Consider the following 22,421-nt stretch of genomic DNA (forward strand, 5'->3'; position numbering starts at 1 on the left):
GACAGAAGGTAGCTTACACCTCATCTCTCTTAATTTATACAAAAATGTATGTTCCCCCTGAGCATATAAAGTACAATATTGGGCTCTTTAATATTATTTATAAATATATAATGTTAATAATGTTAATAAATAATGTTGTCTCAAGGTACCGGAGTGACTGTCAATTGACCTCTAAACCTGACCAGCTTCCTGAGCATTTTTACCTTTTCAATTGCAAACTGAAATATTGTTCTGTTCCTGTGGTGAACGTTAAATTACAAGCTTCCTCCTCAAACCATTAACAGAGTTCAGTAGTTCAGGACAGGACCTACATTTCCAGGAAAAGAAGCTTCCATTTGCAACTCTTCAAAAGAAGAAATGCATTTTAAAGCTTCCCTCTTGTTAAAATTAATATTCCAAAGCCATTTATTCATCTAGCGTAAGTATACCCACAGATGGCATCCTCCGACCGAAATCATATTGCAAACAAAAAGCACTCAAGGCATTAAGTTAATGGACCAGTCTTCCACAGCCTCTTCCTCTCTCCAACAGTGTCAGCTTTGCTGAGGGCATGTTTATTTCATTATGCTAGACACTAAGTTTTATGTTTTTTATGTTCTCTTTCATCAGCACTAGTATTACTGAGTGAATAAATAAGCCATAATGAATAAACAGGCAGGAGTTAAGGCCTTTATTTTATCTGCGTTGTATCCAATCAAATGAAATTACAGATTGTGCAGATACAGCAAACATCCAGACAAAGACAACAAGGCAAACTAACACAGCAAGAACACAACAAAAACACCTGGGTAAGTATTTTCTAATAAGAACAATGTCAGAATATAATAAAACAAAGAATAATATACTATATTTCTGTCACACATTTTCACTGTACCGTTTTCTTTTTTTCCTTCCATTAGGTGAAATATCAGTTTGCATATTTTTGTGGTATAATAGTTAGGGATGTGTTAGGGATGTTTCAGCTCCTCCATTCTCTAACATCTCAACATATGGAGTATTTCATTATTCTAAAACAAAAAGAGGCATACCATGTTTACGCATCACAAAGCAGCTGATTTACTTATTCACCATCTGTGAGGATCAGACTCCGTAGAGTTGTGTGGTGTTCTGTCGGAGGGTGGACAGGACTGTGGGCATGTCTTCTCCCTTCAACAGGCTCAGCTCCTGCACCGTGTGGATGCCCAATCCAGGATGTGAGAACTTGCAGACGTTTTTACTCACCTATTAAGAGTGAGACACACCTTTGAATGTATTCAAACGTATATCCTCCATTATCACAGAGGCAAAGAACACACAATGAGCTGCTAGTTGTTTCTCAACTTCACTCGCAAGATCCACATGGGACAGAAAATGCTTAATTGTATTGTATATTTCTACAATGTTATGAATCAAAAAGAGGTTCTGCCTTTTAGACAGTTCCTCCAATCATCATGCATTAGCCCAGCAGCTGTGGCCAGCCACTGCTCCATTGACTCCCAGAGACACTGAGCTTCCGTGGAAGTGACAATTGCCATTTATCCAATCAGCGTCTTTTATACCAGAGTTGCTGTCTCATAGGTCAATTGAAGCAGGTTTTAGAAAATCGCATCAGATGATCTGTGATTAAAGTGGACCTAGACCGGAAGTTCCAATTAACGCTGTTTTTTAGTGTGTATCTGCGTCATTACCTTGTTTATGAAGCCCTGAAGTTTCGAAACAAACAGTTCAGCCACTGCTGAGAACGCTGTGTTTTATTGTAATCTCGGGCTCAGCGAGATCTCTGAAAAAACCCGGTCCGGTTACGTAAACTGCGGTTCTCCTGAACAGCAGATCGTCCTGCTCTAGTCCGGGTACATCCGGTTGTGTACATTGAACCGCAGAAGAAGAATAACGTCCGTTGTGGAGGTGTTTCACGAGCGACAGTGTCTTCCGACTCTGGGTCTTACTCCGCGTCAAAGTCATAAAAGGGACTGCGGCGGGAAGTCGTGAAGAAGCTATTTTTAAACATTGTTAAAACAATGTTTTGATAATGAGTAGCAGTGCATCCACTGTTCCAGAGGGGGGAGCTGCTCTTCTGAGAGCGGGTGTGCTGAATATGTCACTTGGAAAAGACAGATTTCTATCGGCTCGTTTTACAGCAACTAGGAGGTCATTGATGATCACATTCTAGTGCACAACATTACATATTTAACCATTTATTTAATGGCATTTTAGAGCTTCCTCTGCCATCTTAGAGCAATCGCCTCTGACTGATGAACTTTACAAATATTCCACTGAGCAAAGTTACACAACTGGTAGTGCAAACAGGACCTTCCAGAAATCTTTAGTCTATCCTAAAGGAGTGGATTTAGGTAAAGTTCAAGTGCCTGAGCCTTGAAGTGCTCCTCTTCACAATAGGCTGTACCCAGGTATTTGTTAAGTAGAATGACTGAGCACCAGCTCATCACTAGACGCTGCCTCCACCTGTTTCTCCCTTAGAGGCAATTTTCCTCCATGTTTTTATAATTGAACTTTGATGTTATCACATTGCACATATTCATGCCTTTTATCCTCGTTTCTAAAATTTCCTTTTGTCTCACAGAGCCTGTGCTGCATGATTTTAATTGTAATGTTGTGCATCGAGCCAGGCAAATAACACTTTTTGCATTTAAATGTGAAGTAAGTAGTTTATCGTGCCATCTAGAGGAGAGGCTGAAATTTACAACAAAGAACTGCTCCTCTGCTCACCCCCTCCCTTCCCTGAGCGCTACGGTATCCGCAGCCGGTCAAATGTCGTCCTTGTTGTCTTTCTCCGTGTCAGCAGATGAGGTTCGTGAGGCGAGGGAGAGGGCGAGCTACCGCGACCGTAGCAGACGAAGCGGAGAGAGTGGAGGCGGGACCTCCGCTACAATTAATGAGACGCTTGATTTGTTCTCTCGCGTTTGTCCTTACAGGCTCCGGTAGAAACATGGCGTCTCGCTGCTAACAGTGACAATGCAACCGCGGCCCACGACCATGTTATTTTACATGACTTTTTGAAACACTACGAAAAGGAAACAAAAACTATTATACAGCGACTAGACAGGAGCACATAATATGTATACAAAAGTGGATTTTGGGTTATATAAACCCGTAAATACTACACAGTGTCCCTTTAATTATACAGCTGTTGTGCAAAGGTGTAACTATTTAATCATTTAAAGTACTTAAGCAAAAAGCTAATGGAAAAAAATAGAATACACAGGGAAAGCCTGTTAATGAATGACATTTAAGTTGTGTTTTGGTTTCAATTATAGGTTATTGAAATGTACCTGTCTTGGCAGGAAATAAGGTGCATCCGTCTCCACCACAATGCGGTTAAGAGGGATCCGGCGGACAGCATCCCGAGCTTCTTTGGCCCTGAAGTATGTGATCAAGGCTGTGAAGCCCACATACATGTTGGGGAATTCCGTCAGGAAGGGCTCAATCACCGGATAACTGTTTGTGAAGCAGTGTCTGGAAACCATACAAGTAAATAAGAAAATTCAGATTAATAAAAATTTGTAACATTCTACAAAAAAATAAAAAACATGACAACTAAAACAAGGAATGATTTTATGAAATTCATAGAGATTATGAATTTGAAGTGAACAAAATAGAGGTATCCTCAGCGTTCATGTTAACTAAGAAAGCAAGAGGAAAACGCAGGAATCAGAGATGGCAGACTTCACCCCATTCATGCAACAAGCCTCTGGCGCCCTCTACTGATCATAATGGCAAGTGCAACTGCGGAAGCACAAACAAACGGACAAACAAACACACAGAGCCGCCAAAACAATACTTCACTCCCATTCCAAGGCCCGAAGTAGTTATTTTCCTTTACACACACACCTGTGAATTTTGTAATCCCAGGGAACACACTTCTTCATGATTGCCAGTAGGTCGTCATCTGCGTCCCTACAGTGAATCACCAAAGGTTTCTGCATGGCCACAGCCAGACGCAGCTGACGCTCAAACACCTCAGAGAAGCAGAGAAACACAACAGATGCCACAACATTCATAATTATTTTACATTATTACTGCATTCAACACATTGGTGTGCAGTTCAGACAATAAATGGGACAGTATATGCATATATGAAGGTCAAGGCAAACTTGCAAACACAAACTATTTAAAGCTGCAATAGTAACTTTTGGTTACTTAGTGCTTAGTTACTGAAGCTTTATAAAAATAAGAACATACCTCTTTTTGTGTGGATACATTCGTCGAGTTTTTGTGCGAGTAATCCAGACCCATTTCACCAAATGCTACAGCTTTTGGGTGCTGCATGGCCTTCAGTATGCTGCGTTCATGATCATTTGAGTACTCCTTGGCAAAGTGGGGGTGGCACCCAAATGCCCCCCAAACCATGTCTTCAGTCAGCAAACCTTCCCACAGGGCCTGTTTCACCATGACCCCTGGATTGCAGAAGTTGGTAATACAGCCCTCAAACTCAGAGGGAAAACTGCTCTTATAAAGCCTTTGAAAACTGCTGAATGTCCCTCGGAAGCCAAGTTTTCCATACAGCATGTCTATATGGCAGTGTGTGTCTATGAAACCAACTTGACTGTTCAGGTATGAGTCATTGGTCTTTGTATGCTCTGCCCCCAGGGAAAATCTCCTCCTCGGTGCGCTGCCACGAGTAAAAGAGTAGGGGGGGTGGTGGATGTTAAAGCCAACATCCGACTGCCTCCGTGTTGATGTTGATTGAGGGTTTGATACTCGTCTGGGTGAGTCGTCTGGCAGCACATATTGATCCAATGAATAGAACCTAGAGTATGAGGAGCTGCTTTCAATCTCAACTCCAGCTGCCTCTGAATGGCCTGTGTATGGTGTTTGGGGCTGCTTGGGTGAGACAAAAATTGTCCTCTTTGGAGACAAGAAAGGTATCTCCAGGTCTTCAGCAGGTAAATGGATGGAAGCAATGGTTCTATTAGTAGACAAAACGTTGGAAGTGGAAGTTGTAAATCTCTTGATACTTAATGATGGACTCGGGAGGGTTGAGTTTTCATTTCCTTGATCAAAAGACCCAACCTCAGAGGGTGTTTCAACAAACGAAGAGTCCTGAGAAACACACCTCCTAAATGAAACTTCCCCTTTTTGCAGAATGCGCTGGAAAAAAACAACCCAATAGAATAATAATTACATGCAAAACAAATGTAGTGGATTGATAACTGTACAAAAGTTGACCTGGCTCCACTACATTTATAAAAAGGAGGAGTAATACGGATATTACAACCCAGAGTGTCTGCCGATGCCCATAGCCCAATACGGTTGTTTTAAATATTTTAGATTAACAAGCTCTTAATGACACACCTGTGTTGATCTCATAGCCATTTCAAAACACATTGCTCCAGTTGTGTAAATGCTGCTCCACATTTAGAGCCCACAACATTGCTCAGTTACACTTGTGACTATTGTGACTCCAATTTGTCAAAAAAGGAACATTTAAGCTATGTAGCCCTAAAGTCGTATCGATGTGTGCGCAACAAAAACTTTTTAATTTCAAAACATTTACTGAAAAACTTTCTTCAAATACAAAAGAAGATGCTGTGTATCATATGTGCTCAGCTTATTCACATCACAGTCTCTCCATCTCCTCCAAAATGTGAAACCATTTGCTGAATAAGCAAAACTGAGTAATTTATATAATGTTGCTTAACTTACCCAACCACGTGTTTGTGGATCAGAGCTGTCACCAGGGGCTTCTGTATCCTTACAGAACTGAAGGCAGGACTTTTGATCTTCCTGGAGAGTTCCGAGATCTTTTGATTTAAGTTCAGATTTGATCGGAGAGCAGTCACTATTCATGACAGGTCTGTCCTCGGTCTTCACAGGTGAAGATACAAGTGGCAAAGGTGGGCTGTTCGTGTCCATCCTGGGAACTGTACCACCAAGTGCAGCAATCATTGCCATCCTGTAAATAGCCTTTGATCCTTCTTCAGGTGTCCTCTCCTTCTTTTTGAGGATGAACGAATGAGATTGAGGTGGTGATGTTTGTGGGCTCTCTGAAAATCCCAATTGCTTGGGCGAGTTGTCCATCGGTGTTTCCTGATATTTATGGAGCAACAGAAGGGATCGTGGTTACAAGAACCGAATGCATTTCACAAGACACAAGTACATTAATTCAAGGTACATCTGTATGTCTGTCTGGGTCACTGAACAGCGTCACAGTCATCAAATGCAAAAAGTCCATTAATGACTCTGAACAAAATAATGGTCATGCATAATTTGAGAGAGACAAAGTTGCACTTGTCCAAGACGATAGACAGGAGCTAGATTTTCAGTATAGATTTACCTTTGAAGTTCTGAACAGCTCATTATTTTTTCTGGAAAGCTTCCTCAGCTTAACGATGCCTTTGGAGGGCAAGCTTTTGCCAAGAACCTCTGCTTTTCTCTTAGGAGTATCCAGACTTAGTGCTCCAAAGCCCTCAGGTTCTTGAGAGTCATTGAGGAGCGAAGTGTCCGAGTCTTCATCTGGCGATGTACTCAAGCGTGAAGGTGTGTCTGAACCTGCTTTACTCCTGTGAAGATGTGTGGGTGAGGTGGCAGCACTTTGTAGCCACTTGAACGACATCTTTCTGCTGCTGTCCATGTTTAAGAACTTTATAACATTTAGAGCTGAAAAGATTGAATGGAGATGTCTGTGTAAATTCATTGGTACAAAACGTAAGCTAAAAGTGCAGTATTCACTAAATTTTCTTTGACATTTATCAATTTTCTGAGAAAAAAAATGACACACCTAATTAAAATGTAAGAAATTGCAGACATTTGCCCAATTAGCATTCTTCTTCTAGGGCAAAAATTGCCATTTGAAACAACACAATCAACTCAATAAGTCACAAATTAAATTGTTCTATTTTGGATTGTATAACATTTAATACCGATTATAAATAATAAACCATGCACATTAAAAACTATCAATCAGAGTAAAGTAGATAATATTTTCATGGGGCCATGCGTTTTGCTTCATCACATGGAACTATTATTAGGGGTGGGGGGAAAAATTCACATAGGGCTCGCGATTCTAATCATCCACGATTCTGAATTGATTCTGGGACGCTGCAGAGACGCGCCGCAGCGCGTCTGGTGGATTTGCAATGGTGACTGCGCTGCTGACGGAAATCCAGGGTAAGTAAGTTTTTATTTGTTTTGAATAAATGTTAACTTTTGTCTAAAGTTTACCTTTGTGTGATCACATTATCACATTATCTTATACAAACTGTATTGTTTTGATGCCATAATTTGCCTTAAGACACTATGCATTGTATCAGTTTGAATCGAAAATCGTATGAATCGAATCGGTTGAATCGAGAATCGATATGGAATCGAATCGTGACCCTAAGAATCGGAATCAAATCGTGAGCCACCCAAAGATTCACATCCCTAACTATTATACAACGAATATGGAAATGGAGCTTTAATAATAATACATTACATTTGAAGCACCTAACAAGACACAACAGGAAATTTACAAGAAACTTTACAGAATTGGCATTAAAAACAGAGTTAAGTAAAAAATAAATAAATACAATACAATAGAAACAATGTACACAGTTTACTTTCATTTTATGGTACATAAGTAAAGGCTATTTTAAAATGGTGTGGGTTTTTTTAAACAACTATATATTGCCTTGCTTATCGTATTCCAACATAATGGCATATGCATCTTATCACCAGATTTATTTTTAACCTTTTAAATGTATTTACATTTTACACTTTTACTTATTACTCTTGTTCTACAACTTTGCTGTAGGTTTTCATTGAGTCCTTAAGTTACTGCTTGGTTATTGTTTAGTTGTTTAACTAAGCATATTCATAATGTTGTGATAACCAAAACGGGCAGGGGTGTGGTGGTTAGCCACATGGTCGTTAGCCACATGGTCGTTAGCATAGCACATCCACATTAGCCAATTAACTGCTAACATTCGTTTTTTGCACATCTTTTAACAGCAACTATAGTAAATATTGAAGCTAGTCGTGATAAGATTGCATATTAGTGACTTTAAAAGACACTTCAGACACATTAATCTTCCGTTTTTCAAAAATAATACAACTAATGATGAGGAGTAGTTTCGTTACCGTCTCAGGTGCCGCAGAAAATGTCCCAGTGCGCGAGCTCTTCTGCACAGTTCCCCGGTGTCTGTCTCGTTTCCTGCTAATAAACATAAACGTTGCTGTACAAAAACAACATATTAACGCGTCTCTGCGATGTTAAAACGGGGTTAATTAAGTGTTGTTCGCCTCACCTACGTTCAAACAGCCAACCCTGAATATGTTTACGGCAAAAAAAACAGCAAAAAGACCGTAATACTGTGACGTCCCGACAGGTGGCGATGTTGCCCATTGTCTGCATGTTCGTGTTTAGCAATAGTCGAGAAGAAGTTTTACATTTAAATTACAAATGTGTGAAATTTAAATTAAAGTTTTGATGTGATAATGCATGCATTAAATAAATAATAAATCAATAAATGAGTGAACATTGACACAGGTGCTCTCTTGATCGCTCAGTCATTTGGACAGATGTATTTTTATTTCTAAGCTCCACTGTAAGAGTTGGCTCTACAGTGGAAGAACAGAATCAGATCATAGATCATGCATTATAGCCGACAAGATATCCTATCTATTCATAAGGTTTTAATTTGATTTCTTCATCCATCAGGCTACAGTGATTAGAGTTTGGCCTCCTAAAATAATCCCCCAAACAGCTGTCAATATTGACCACAAATAATATATTTAATTATGTGACTAATTCATGTGTATTCAATATTTTTGTTTTGTTTTTAGAATAATTTTTTAGTGATGCATGCAATGATAAAAAAGAATAGCAATGGCAATGGCATCACTGGTTTTGAAATCCCAAACAAATCCAAATCAGAATAGTGTCTAACTATTGCATCCCTGGTTGCACGTCCTGTTTGTGCTTGTTAGCGATGTTGTGCAGGACAATACAGGCAAGGGTTATGGCATGCAAAGCGCCGCTTTAGAACTCCATTTAAACGCTCAATTGCATTGATATTCTATATTCTACGTGTTACTCTTTACATAGCTATAGTCCTTCATTGCAGATTTCCTATCCTATTTAAGCTTATCCAGATTTGGTGATCCTGAAAAGTTTCTATCCAGATCAGATTGATCCAATCCAATGTTTCTTTGAAAAACCAGCTCAAAAGTAAGATGGATTACATGATCATGGATAGCAAAAAAAGGATTACCAAATCCGGATCACTTTCATCCAGATTAAACCTTTAGAAAAACCAGGCCCAGGAGCTGATCATAAATTCAGATTCTGAGAAGTCAGTCTTTCTTTTTCTAATTCATCTGCCTTTACAAATGTTAATGCATTACTGAGTGTTATGGTGATTTCTCCATGATGACACAATGACAAATAATCAAACTAATTAAAAAAAAAATATTCTGCTTTATTGGATGTTACTAAAATGAACCAGTGATCAGTTTCAAATATTGTTGACCACGCAATGAGATAGAAAATTACATAGTCACTACAATTATAAAATAGAAAAACATTTCAACAAAAACATACAAATGATTTCTAAATTATAAGCCGTCAGACAATTTTGCTCACTGTTGCATATATAGTTCAAATTCACAAAAATACTCTTCAACATATAACGTATATTTTCATTTATACACAAATAAACAAACGCATTTGAGACACAGTAGCAAGGTGCTAAATTGTGATTTTTGAAAGCTCTGCAGAAGAATGTGTGTGATTAAAAACAGGCAAAACGAAAACATAAGCTCCTTGATCACAGTGTTTCACAGTCTGGCAATGTATTTACTTTCTCCCCTCAAAAGGAAATGAGCTGCAATATAGCCTGGATAACAAAGTAAGGTGTTTTTTGAGAGGAGTGCTGCAGTAGAGGGACATGACTCGGCATAAGACAAGAATATTAACATGACAAATACACCCAGTGTGTCCACAGCAACATGGTCCTAAAAAGAAGTCAAATCCGGAAATGTCTGTGTGGGAGGATTAGTTGAGTAGAGATTTTAACAGATAGACTTTTCTGGAATTCCGCTCTAATGTAAATATTTTCCTGAAAAATATATACTGATTCCAAGACACAAATATTGTTATAACTTACCGTTTTAACCGTTTTGCACGTAGCATGACAACGTGCAAGTCTTTGAAAAAATGAGGTGGAGAGTAACGGAATTAGATGGACATCTCAAGCTAAATATTTCCAGTTTCTTGTGTGGGAATAAACATTTAAATCATCACATAACATTTGAGAAGAAAAACAATGCTAATCCAAAGAGAATATACTGTCATTAACTTAGTTTAGTCCAGTGTATATTAATTTATAGTAATTATGGCTCGACATCTGCTCTGCGTAGGCCTAGTGTACGTACATCAAGAAATGCAGGGCACATGTAACAGTAGGTGTCTTTCGCAAACAAACAAGGGCACATTGGCGACGGGAGACATTTACCTAAATAGCAACTTAATTTCTTTCTTGCACAAAATTCAAGCACTTTTGATGACCCCATATGGCAATTTTCAAAAACTTTCAAGGGTCTAGAAATGTTTTGCTTTTTTTTTTTCAAATTCACAAACTTTCAAGGATTTCAAGGAACTGTGGTGGAACCCCTGTACAAAGGTGACCATATTGTGCCAACATGTTTCTACAGTAGAGTGTGCATTTGCATTTAAAAGCAGAAGTTGGTATGTGGAGGTGACTGTTTTTTTATCGACACCCCTGGGAAAGGAAGGGGGTGAGCAGCAGAGCTCTCTGTTTGGTACAAACTGCAGATTCATCACTACCTGTTACAAACTCTTACACATACTGGACTTTTGAAGGAGAAGCTATGAGTCATGATGAGAGATATTTGCTTAAAGCGGTAAATGAAAGTGGCAGGCAAGTCAGACTTGAAACAAATATAACATCTCTGAAATTGTCAAGGCAACAGCTCTCTTCTCATCTTAGAACGACCCTTATATGTTTTTCTTTTCATTCTTGCCTTTCTGATGTGCAAAATAGATCTCCTGATCTCTAATAACTGTCCGTCCAGTTTCATGCCTCATTCCTCCTGGCCTTGGATCCTCTCTAACAGATGCTGCTCTAATCGCTGGTTCATGCGACGAAGATCTTTATGCATACTGGGATGGTCTTCCAGCTCTTCATGGAGACACCGCGCAATCTCCAAACTTCTGTAGTCTTCTGGCCGCACAAGACGCCGAATGACCTGAAGGGAACAGTCCTTGAGGCTGTATACTGTACAGGGGAATAAATGTTAACAATATGTTAAGATTAGACAAAAGTGGTTATAGCAATATAAAGGGGACAAAAAAACAGTGGATAGTAATTCAAATGCAATGATACTATAAAAATATGACAGTGATAATAATATAATTAATTAAGTCACTTCTAGTATAGTCTCACACCCTCATCATTCTCATATGGCACTGTAGACACTCTGGTTAATATGTTGGTCATTTAAATGAAGCATTATTTGAGCTTTATATACATAAACATAAATAAAGAAGGTTTTTCTGGCCAACTGAGAGCAAAGGTGTTTTGCCTTGTTACATTTACAAACATCTAAAAAGCAGTTATTTAATCAAAAATCTTATTACTGTAATTTCTGAATTAATCATCTGATGGATAAACAGTGTATTCTAACATGTAAAGCTATAGCAAATCTAAATATTGTTACAGAAGAATTACTGTACCCATGTTTTTAAAAGAGATTCCTGGAGATATCTCTTCTATATTTACTTCCACAAAGAGTTGTTTTCCATGATGTTTGTTTGTTTTTGTGCAGAATTTTTTTTTTGTAATGAATGGAAATCTGTGTATACTCTCATCTTGGGGCAGCTGTGGCCTAGTGGTTAGGGCTTCAAGCTCGAGACCCCCTAACTGCTCCCCGAGCGCCGCTGAATGCAGGCAGCTCACTGCTCTGGGTTAGCATGTACTTCACCTCACTGTGTGCTGTGTGTGTTCACTAACTCACAGATGGGTTAAAATGCAGAAATTGGAAATTTCCCCACTGCGTGACTAATAAGGGAATCTTAATTAACTTAATTAATTAATCTTACATGGTAGAGTGACATTAGCAAAAGTAGCATGTCCGCCCTCTGCTGGTAAAGGAAGGAACAGCTCTTTGCTGTTCACTTTTAGTAGCTCATCACTCTCCACATCTCTGAACATCCAAGGATGACCTGGAAGAAGATGCAAGTAAATCAGTTTTGAAATATAGCATTCATTAAAACAGGCAAAACTGAACTGAAGAAAACAAAAGTCTGTGAAAAGTTAAAAGTGCAGGATTTCTCGATTTATTCACAACATAGAGAACAAAATGCATAAATGTCTATATGTATTGAACGTGGCATCTCTTGGCGTAGCTTTCTCTGCTGTTAACTCCCTCTTCTTGCACCAGGTAACTGGTAATCATTTGAGCAGCACTACCACAAGGAAACATCAGGTAGCAACGATCAGCAAGTGAAGCTTTAATTTAGAGTGCCTTCTTTTGTTCATTAACATATCAATATTTGCTCTGTTGTATCAATTATCATATTACACAAGCAAGGACGATGATATATGACCAAATCAATATTTTGGCCCACCCCCAACTAGGATGTAATACATACATGTGATACACAAAAATATTGCGATATTTCATGTAATGACGCAGTATTCTTTGAAGCCATGTAATGATATATTGCAAATAATATTGACAATGCTTTTGTGTTGCATTAAGCCTCCAACTGCTAGTTGACAACAGGCTATGAGCCAATTCACTCTCGTCATTCCCCTTTTTCTCCTTCCACTCAAATCCACTGTACCCTTTTTACTGTTAAAAACAGCTTGGTTATAGTGGCCAAATGGTTTTGTATTGTTCCTCTGTTTCTATTGGGTTGCCTGCTGTTCTGCAGCTGTTGTAGCACTTTATTACCAACACAGGGACTTTTAAGAATATTACAATTAAAATTCAGTGCTGTAACTCTTAACAAATATGAAAGTGCTGCTGATACTTGGCTACTGTTAATAGGAACCCCAGCTATGAAGACTTGTAGTTCTTAAAAGATAAATGTTAGTATCAGTTATAATAAAGTATATAAAAAATAGTTTAACTCGTAGGTCACCATTAACATTGCAATGCACTCTGGGTAGTGTCGTCATAAAGTTGCACTAGCGGGCTTTAGTGATGGGATCGGCAGTTCATTTGAGTGTACTGAATCACTTGAATCAGTTCATTAAAATGATTCGTTCAAAAGATTCGTTCACCGAATCGTTCAGTTCTAAGCAGGAGCCCAGTGCCCCGCTACGTGACTCACCTCCTCCCTGAGTGCAGTACGTGCGCGCCGCGGGTCATAGAGTGAGTGAGTGACAGCGTGGACGAGATTCATGTCCTCAGCGTCAGTACACCTGCTCTCTGTGTGTCAGTTCGTCTCCCAGCGTCAGTTCACCTGCTCTCTGTGTGTCAGTTCGTCTCTCAGCGTCAGTTCACCTGCTCTCTTTGTCTCAGTTCGTCTCTCAGCGTCAGTTCACCTGCTCTCTGTGTGTCAGTTCGTCCCTCAGCGTCAGTTCACCTGCTCTCTGTGTGTCAGTTCATCCCTCAGCGTCAGTTCACCTGCTCTCTGTGTGTCAGTTCGTCTCTCAGCGTCAGTTCACCTGCTCTCTGTGTGTCAGTTCGTCCCTCAGCGTCAGTTCACCTGCTCTCTGTGTGTCAGTTCATCCCTCAGCGTCAGTTCACCTGCTCTCTGTGTGTCAGTTCGTCTCTCAGCGTCAGTTCACCTGCTCTCTGTGTGTCAGTTCGTCCCTCAGCGTCAGTTCACCTGCTCTCTGTGTGTCAGTTCGTCCCTCAGCGTCAGTTCACCTGCTCTCTGTGTGTCAGTTCGTCCCTCAGCGTCAGTTCACCTGCTCTCTGTGTGTCAGTTCGTACCTCAGCGTCAGTTCACCTGCTCTCTGTGTGTCAGTTCATCCCTCAGCGTCAGTTCACCTGCTCTCTGTGTGTCAGTTCATCCCTCAGCATCAGTACACCAGTTCTCTGTGTGTCAGTTCGTACCTCAGCGTCAGTTCACCAGCTCTCTGTCTCTCAGTTTGTTCGTACGCGCGAATCATGAGTGAGTCAGTGTACTGACAGTGTACGAATCACAGCAGCACAGCCGGGCAGATACAGTTCACAGTCACTCCCTCTCCCTCCCCGCCCGGCGCACGTTGGCTGGCGTCATTTGCCGAAGATTCACGAGTGAGTGACGGCGATGGCGTCGGCGAATGACTTCACGAGTGATTCACAGGACCCGGCAGTTCCACTCCCGGCCGCCACGCTCGCTGCTGAGCTCAACTGAACTAAAAATGGAACGAATCAGTTCATGAAGTGATCCCAGTCAGTTCGTTCACTCAAATGATTCGTACTTTCGAACGAATCACTCCTGACCGACACAACACTAGCGGGCTTCGGGAACCAGTTGTGACTGTTCAGCGACATAAACATGTCATCTGTTCAGCCTTCAATTTGAACCTGAGCGAAACATTAATGAGGAGACCGAGGGTCCTCCTCTTCTTGTTTATCCAACTCACGTTTATCTGTGTAAGCTTCTTAACAAAGACAGAGACAGACACAGATCTCACATCTGCCATGTGAGTGTACTCGTTAGCATTTTAAGCTAGCGATCTTTATGCTAACGTGTTATATATATGTATATATATATATATATATATATATATGCTGAAAGAGCTCACAGAAGCGGCAGGGTATATATATGTTTATACCCCGCCGCTTCTGTGAGCAGCAGTTGTGGTCGACTCAAAGCCTCAAATGCATCAGAAGAAAAATGTTGTGAACACAGCCGCGGATCTTTGGGAAATAGTGTCCATCCACAGGCGTCTTCCCACTTCTTTCTCCTCTTCTTGTCAGATGAAAGCAGTGTAAACTCACACCACTCCCCTTGTTGCCTTTTGACTGGAAATTGCATCCAAAAGCAGCACAATGTGGCGTTTTACTTTATAATTACTTTAACTGTGCGCACGTAAACAAACACTAGGTCAATGGCTATTCTACCTAATGCAACCATTATATGTCAGCGCCCCCAGAGTGCATTGCGCGGGGAAAGAATGGCGTCCTACGTTTGTCAAAATATGTACTTAACTTAATATTGTAGACTTTTAAATCAATGGCAATACTTGATGTGTTTCTAACAACATATTTTAGTACAAGGCAATAATCGTGGCTTATTAGGGCCTACAAGTCTTCATAGCCTGGGTTCCTTTTAACATCTCATTGTCCCTAGATGACCTAGAAATTATTTCCATTTCAACTCTGATATGAAGAAGATGAGTTATAGGGATGGCTAAATTATTGAGCAATAATTGTGACATTCGATTAATTGGTTTGAGTGTTTTTTTTCCCAATAATCAATATGTTTAATAAATATATTTTTTCTGATTTTTCAGCTTCTTAAATGCAATATCAGCTGGTTTCTTTGCTCCATATTACAAATTAATTTTTGGTTTGTGGACAAAACAAGACATTGGTGACTATCATAATTTCCAGATTTGAGAAACGGCCATATTTAGTCACATCCCAAGATTCTACCACCTTCATCGCAGAAAAAGATACTTTACCTTCGTATGTGGTCATTCGCCGTCCAGATCCTGGCTGTAGATCCTCGTACGGGTGCGGTTCCCCACGGTAATTTATCCATAATGGACGCACCACACGGTTCGTGCGGTTACAAAACACAGCATTGACTTGTATTAGGGAGTTCAGGGAGCGAATCAGGGGAAGAGGCTGCTCTTCCTCCAGAGGCATTTGTCGCTAATTAAACCCCTAAGACAGAGAACGCAGCGAGGTTAGCCTTTAAGCTAACGTTAGCTAGTAGCCAGCTGACAAAACACACATAAACGGAGCCTGTCGTCGACCACGGAGACAGTTGGATCAAAACAAGTGTGACACAAAGTCAAATTAGATTATATTGCGTTAAATAAGAAAGCAAATGCGCGTGTTCTTCATAATAACTCCACAGCAGATAAGCTGTTCTTACTTATTTATCAACTGGTGTGTTTACTTTTAGATTTCCGGCTTGACAGAGTGACGTCAGACGACTCTGTACTGTGAATGGTTGAGGAATACACGATGAAAACTTCGGTCTCAGTGGTGTCTCATTTCGTGTGACATGTGACATAGACAGTGTATCGCATTGAAAAGCCTTTTTAACATTTATTCGACAAGTTTGACGGCAGATATCGGCAACTGTACTTTTGAATGACGAGTAAAGCGGTAGATGATGGATGGATGGATATCAGTAGTAAATATGTCTGACCATGGGCCCATAGAGCTCTTTAACCCACCATTAATGCATGATCATTGTGATATTTATTATAATTAATATAATAAATAGTAAAGTTATAATAAATTAATACATTAAACATTGTTTGGGAACAAATGAATGGATGGAATATTGTTTTTTTGTTGTACATGAATTAAAACGTTCTATTTCTCCTATTGTCTTACTGGCCACATTTCAAAGACAGCTTATAGAATCTAAATGACCTCTGCAGTTGGGCGCATGCAGGGAAAAATGTACGCATACACGTATATATACGTATATATATATACATATACACCTATACATATACGGCATATCGAATATCGGTAAGTACTCCATTTAAAAAAAAATACCATGCAATACCCATATTTCAAGGGGGTGAAAATAAAAACATTCACATTATAAGTCCATTATTGAATCAAACAATCCCAGCTGTGAAAATGGTATGCTTATTTTCAAAACAGTACCAGTACCAACTACATCTGCCAGGCCTCTTTCAGAGCACAAACCATGAACTCAAAAGCTTGAGGCGCATTTTATCACTTTGTAATTAAAGAATTCAGTATTGAATGAATGTAAGCTCCACCCACTTTCAGCCTCACATACAAAGAGGCATCGCAGCACAGATCTTCCCCTGCACGAGCCTCCTCACCAGAGATGATTCCCATCCTCAACTTCAACACAACAACACTTTAAACAAGAGCTGACCAAAAGTATCAATAACGGTAGGTAGAAATAAGAAAAGGCACTGGTGACATTTTATAGTCAGTTTAAAGCATTGTTTTTCCATCAGCTGCAATAGCAACAGTAGATGTTCAACATAATTGGAGTATGTGATGCAGTTCTGTGGGACTGTGTCTGTCACTTGGCAGGTTGAACTCTGACCGACCCGCACCATGCCTCATCTGAATGACAGTGGCTGGGTGGATGAGGAGGATGTGGCAAGAGATGAGAGTCTGGCTAAAGTGGAGATCGCGCTTCTCAGTGTCATCTTCGTCAGCGCCGCTATCCTCAATGTAACCGTGCTCACTCTGTTGTGGCGACAGCGCAAACAGATGTCCAGGATGCGCGTCTTCGTCTTTCACCTGTGCATCGCGGACCTGGTGGTCGCTTTCTTCCAGGTGTGTCCGCAGCTCATTTGGGACATCACAGATAGATTTGTTGGGCCGGACATTGTGTGCCGCCTGGTGAAGTACCTGCAAGTTCTGGGTATGTTTTCATCCACTTACATGATCGTGGTGATGACAGTGGACAGACACCAAGCTGTCTGCAACCCGATGGTAAAGTTCCAGCGGGCGCGCACAAGACTGAACATCCCAGTATGCGTCGCCTGGGGCATTTCTCTGCTGGGAAGCCTGCCACAGGTTTTCATCTTCTCCCGGGTCGAGGTTGCACACGATGTGTTTGACTGCTGGGCCACATTTATCCAGCCGTGGGGGCTGCAGACTTACATAACCTGGACCACGCTGGTCATTTTCATTTTGCCTGTTATTGCAATTATTGTGTGCCAAGTACGCATCTTCTACGCCATCCACAACAACCTATATCAGAAGACCAGGCAGGGAGGCAATGTGGGTTTCCCGCTTCCGTCCAGAACCAGCAGTGTGGCCGGCATGTCCAGAGCCAGAGTCAAGACGCTGAAGATGACTGTGTTTATTGTACTAGCTTATATTGCATGCTGGGCTCCCTTCTTCACTGTCCAGCTTTGGTCCGCCTGGGACCTTCATGCGCCAAAAGAAAGTAAGTCATTATAATGTTCGTTATTGTGTTTGATTTTTTTTTCCGTTTAAAAACGCAATCTCAACGTACGTAATTACGCATTAACTATATATTTTTTTTAACATGTTTTAACATGTCACTTCTTGCTACATTGTGATTCTTCCAGCAGCGACATTCACCATCCTGATGTTGCTGGCCAGTCTGAACAGCTGTGCGAACCCCTGCATTTATCTTCTGTTCAGCGGCCAGTTTCCGAAACGGCTGGTTTCGCTGCTATCTCGGCGGCGGTCCAAGGATCCAATGCACGAGGAGGCGACGATAGTCAGCACATTGTACATGAGCTTCAAAAATGTCTCTGAGTCCAGATGAGGGCCAAACATTTCTGGGGGAAATAGAAAAACATGCAAGGGAGATGTTTTACGCGCGGGAAATCGGTGGTGCTTTGCGCAACAGTTCCTGAGCTCTCTCTCTATCTATCTATCTGCACTTGGGTGATCAGAAGAAGGAGGACAGGACTTACTGTGTCTCACTGATTATCTGACATGTTGGACAGAATTACGGTGCGTCACTGAAACGGCAACAAAAAGATAACGATCTGGCTGAGAACTGCGCTCCTCATCTTGTCGGATGTTGACACACGACAAAAGCGCGCCTTACTCCGCTGGATTTAGATCTGATGAAGAATATTCTTCACCCACAACGAAGTTTGGACAGAGGCAGTGTTGTTGTTGTATGTCATGGCAAAAGTGGTATTTTAGTGAAAGGAAAATGTCAGTAATAATAATATAACCAGACATTATACTTGATGTATGTACTGATGAATGAAATAAAATCTAAAAAGAAAACAAGCACAACTTGTGTTTTCGTGAGAAAGGAGACACGCAATCAGTAGCTTGAATTGTCTCAGTGCTTGACTCAACAAAACTGTACAATAGCTGTATTAAAACTGTGAAAGGTATGTGTCATTATATGTATTACACACACACACACACACACACACGCACCCCCCCCCCCCCCCCCCCCCACACACACACACAGAGTGATTGCAGTCATGATTTACTGACTTGTCGTATTCCAACAGCTTGTAATATACAAGCCTGAATGGGGAGGTGATCTCACATTGTTGGCATTTAAACTGTGTTACATACAATATGTATTTTCCAATCCATACATGACTGCATTACAGAAGTAATTATCACAACATTTCAAAGACTATTAGGAAAAAAAAATTGTTTGTGATGAACCACTCATGTGAAATAATTTCAATGAATGCTCTTATTACACTGACTGTATATATATATATATATTTACTTTTATTAATGAATTCTAAATGGAGATGTATTAGCAAGAATCAAGCTTGTGTACAGGGTGCAGTCAGGGAACACCTGGTAAAATAAAGAAATAAACTATGTGATAGTGTGGATGTGTCAAACAGTGGTTGCTAACAGCTTTACACTGTTGTTTGTGTTACTGGGGCAGCTACAGTTCAGTTGTGTGACTTTCCTGACAGAATTTACATCATCCTCCAAAATATTTTGAACAAAGACAATTCCTCTTTGATTGTATCCGTCTGCTCACTGGTTTAAAACTTCAAATCCAACCTTTCAGACATGAATAAAGTTCACATTTCAGACTTTAAGTCAGGTGTATTAATAAACAATTTGGTTTCACTGTGTTGAAATGGCAACAATTTTACAATGTCATTTCAGGGCACCATAGGGTCGAGGACATTTGGCCTCACATATTATTAGTATAGGTTTGTCTTTAACCTCCCAAAGTCTTTTAGGGTCTGGAGTTGCCATAGTTGAAAATGAGGACATGAGCTGTGCCAATGAAAGTCAATGAAATAAACGATTATCAGTCTGAATGACAAGAATCGATAACAAACCATGAGACATTGGACAAACCTTGGGTTTACCAAATTCAACTCAGTGGAATATCATTAAGAAATAACTCATTAATTGCAAAGTGAATGACAGACCAAGAACGACTTTTACTGCTGATGACAGAATAATCCTCTTATGTCTGTTTGACAGACATAAACATAAATACAGAAGTTACACTGCATGATGCAAACTACTGGTTAGCCATAAAAACAGTAGGATAAGAAGCCTGCAGAATTCTGGGGAAAAGTCTTGTGGACTGATGAGCTCAAAATTAGCTTGTATCAGAGAGATGGCAAAGTGCAACGTTTGGAGTCAAAAAGGAAGCGCGCACGATCAAAACCTGCCATATCCTCTGTGGGTATTTGATCCGCTCAGGTTCCCATAAATGCCTCCACAGTGAAGCTTCATTATACTGTACTGCAGGATAATGATTGAATGGTCAGTCAGCTCTTATGTAGTATTCTCATTGAAAGCAGTTTTTCAGTTCTTGTCATGTGTAACCTATTTGAGGTGCTATGTTTTCAGATGATGTAAATTCCTTTTGGTTTTTACGGAACATACTGTAATGCAAAATGAAAAGATGCATGTGTTTTGCTATGCTAGTGCACTGATATAACTGTTTTGAATAAAGCTTACAGAACCTGGAACTCAATACCCCTGACCTCTCCACATTCAAATCACTCCTCAAAACTCACCATTTCAAGATTGCTTTTAATATTTAATGGCTTTAACTTACTTGTGTGTCTATTTTCTTTTCTAATTAATCTTATTCATTCTTGCTCTTTAAATGCGACTGAAAATGACTGAGTTTGTGAAAAGCACTCTATAAATGAAAGTTTTTATTTTTTTTATTTTTTAATAAAGACATATTTAGATGATTGATGCAAGGAGGGAATTACATAATAGTAAATAATCACATCAGCCTGAACATGCACATGCTGTACACTGGAAATAATGAAGCCTAATAAGTGCTTGCATCACTTAATCACACACACAGATGTTCACATGGAGGTTCACAAAAAACATGTGATAAACCTGTGCTGTAAATAAGAATGTTGCAGTCCACAGTAAGACTATATATGGTTTGGACAAAACAATTTCCACTTCAGTATCATGTGTGTACTGGAGCAGCAGCAGGTGGAGTCTGCTCAGCTGTGTGTGGTCAGTTCACTTTTCAACTGGCCTTCGTCACAGCAGACATTCTGACATGTTTTAGCAGGAATCCACGGCAGGATTGTACCTGAATATCTGTCACCTCATCCTTCCCTTCTAAGCATGTAGGAGAATGTTCTTTCTTTGAGAGGACACCTTTATCCTAATCTGTACTTTTATACAAATCTATGCAGCAGTACCCTCTGCAAACAAACTTATCATTATACAACTGCTCTTAGCCTCTCCTCTATATGTCTTTTAACCCCTATCCTTCATCCTCCCATCTTCTTCTCACTCCCTTATTTTCTACTTTCATCTCAACCTTTGGAGACAGATGGCTGCATGTCTACAGTGAGTCTGCTTCTCCATTTTCTGCTCTAAAAAAAGTAGTTTGTTGTAACTGTGTTACATAATTGTGTGACCTATTGCATTTCTCATAGTCTCTGTACTGTTGTAAAGTCTCATCCATAATGTTTTAAGCACCTTGAAATGCTGCATGTTGTGATTTTGTGCTATAGGAAAACTTAAACCAAACTGCCAACAAATAAACTAAACAGAATCAATCCCCGTCCAAAACCCACAGTTATGACCCAAGCTTGGTCGGCTGCCGATGAAGCCCCAGACCCGCTCCTGAACCAACCCAAGCGTGCGTGCAGGTAGACAACACAGCAGAAACAGCGCCGTTACGCAGCGCAACGGCAGGAGCGGCGTGGCGCACACCAAGGAGGCGAACAGGCACAATTTAACGCCAGGCAAATCAACAGAGGGGCGGGCGATCAACTTATCCCAGCCCCTATGTCACAAAGAAAACTAAATTAATAAAAACTCATGGATAGTGAGTGGCAAAGAGGAGGCAGCAGCCTACATACCATCAGGCAGTGTTTGTTACACCTGGAGGGAAGACGGAGCTCGTCTCACCGATCCCATTATCTGAGATCCAGGAGGACCCAGCGGCACATCGATCTTCTATAAATAATAATAGTTCTATTTCGTCCTTACTGACCGCCAGAGGCGGTGCTTTAGCACTGAATGTCTCCATCTCGCGCATGCACAGGTCGAGTGTTTATACCAACAAAGTCACCCATGACCCCTGATGACGCCGGCTAGCCTATATCTTCCGGTGACGTCAGAGGATCTGTTCCTTTTCATCTTCTCGCTTTGCAGGTAGACGCATGTCAGTAAATCCTAGCTGAATTAAAGCGTTCATTGCCGCTTTGTCGCTGGTAGCCTTGTGACAATCTGTCGGAGCTGCGAGCTGCTCGCCCTCCAAGGGCTGCGACGAGCGGAGACGGGAGTTTCGTCGCGGTTCGCCGTGGACACTCCGAAACAGAAGTTTGGATCAGCCAACGCTACAACTGGCTGAGTATACCAGGCGTCTTTCGCCTCCTTTG

General features: G+C 40.6%; 3 protein-coding genes across 3 annotated transcripts; 1 reads left to right on the forward strand and 2 right to left on the reverse strand.

Moving 5' to 3' along the window:
• Positions 1-1,080: 1,080 nt before the first annotated feature.
• tatdn2 (TatD DNase domain containing 2) lies at positions 1,081-6,571 on the reverse strand (the record flags this gene model as incomplete). The annotated part of the gene is made up of 6 exons (XM_083891965.1): positions 1,081-1,221; positions 3,270-3,453; positions 3,829-3,956; positions 4,180-4,845; positions 5,644-6,027; positions 6,275-6,571. 6 exons carry the CDS (start codon positions 6,569-6,571, stop codon positions 1,081-1,083), a joined length of 1,800 nt encoding a protein of 599 aa, XP_083748091.1.
• Positions 6,572-10,209: 3,638 nt separating this feature from the next.
• Positions 10,210-15,848, reverse strand: vhl (von Hippel-Lindau tumor suppressor). The gene is made up of 3 exons (XM_083892390.1): positions 15,570-15,848; positions 12,041-12,163; positions 10,210-11,216 (listed from the first exon to the last, which is right to left on the reverse strand). The coding sequence occupies exons 1-3, from the start codon at positions 15,754-15,756 to the stop codon at positions 11,023-11,025; spliced, it is 504 nt and encodes a 167-aa protein (XP_083748516.1). The 5' UTR covers positions 15,757-15,848; the 3' UTR covers positions 10,210-11,022.
• Positions 15,849-17,169: 1,321 nt separating this feature from the next.
• Positions 17,170-18,361, forward strand: LOC310929169 (vasopressin V2 receptor-like; the record flags this gene model as incomplete). The annotated part of the gene is made up of 2 exons (XM_083891888.1): positions 17,170-18,013; positions 18,159-18,361. 2 exons carry the CDS (start codon positions 17,170-17,172, stop codon positions 18,359-18,361), a joined length of 1,047 nt encoding a protein of 348 aa, XP_083748014.1.
• Positions 18,362-22,421: the final 4,060 nt, after the last annotated feature.

The sequence above is a fragment of the Microchirus variegatus genome, assembly GCF_963457635.1.
Source record: "Microchirus variegatus genome assembly, chromosome: 7".
Classification (NCBI taxonomy): domain Eukaryota; kingdom Metazoa; phylum Chordata; class Actinopteri; order Pleuronectiformes; family Soleidae; genus Microchirus; species Microchirus variegatus.

Bases quoted from the DNA above. Each gene is read 5' to 3' on its own strand.
- vhl (XM_083892390.1), bottom strand. From the start codon at position 15,756: ATGCCTCTGGAGGAAGAGCAGCCTCTTCCCCTGATTCGCTCCCTGAAC. The intron at 12,164-15,569 runs GTAAAGTATCTT...ATCTTCTTCCAG, and splicing joins GCGAATGACCACATACGAAG to GTCATCCTTGGATGTTCAGA. The intron at 11,217-12,040 runs GTAAGATTAATT...TCCCCTGTACAG, and splicing joins TGCTAATGTCACTCTACCAT to TATACAGCCTCAAGGACTGT.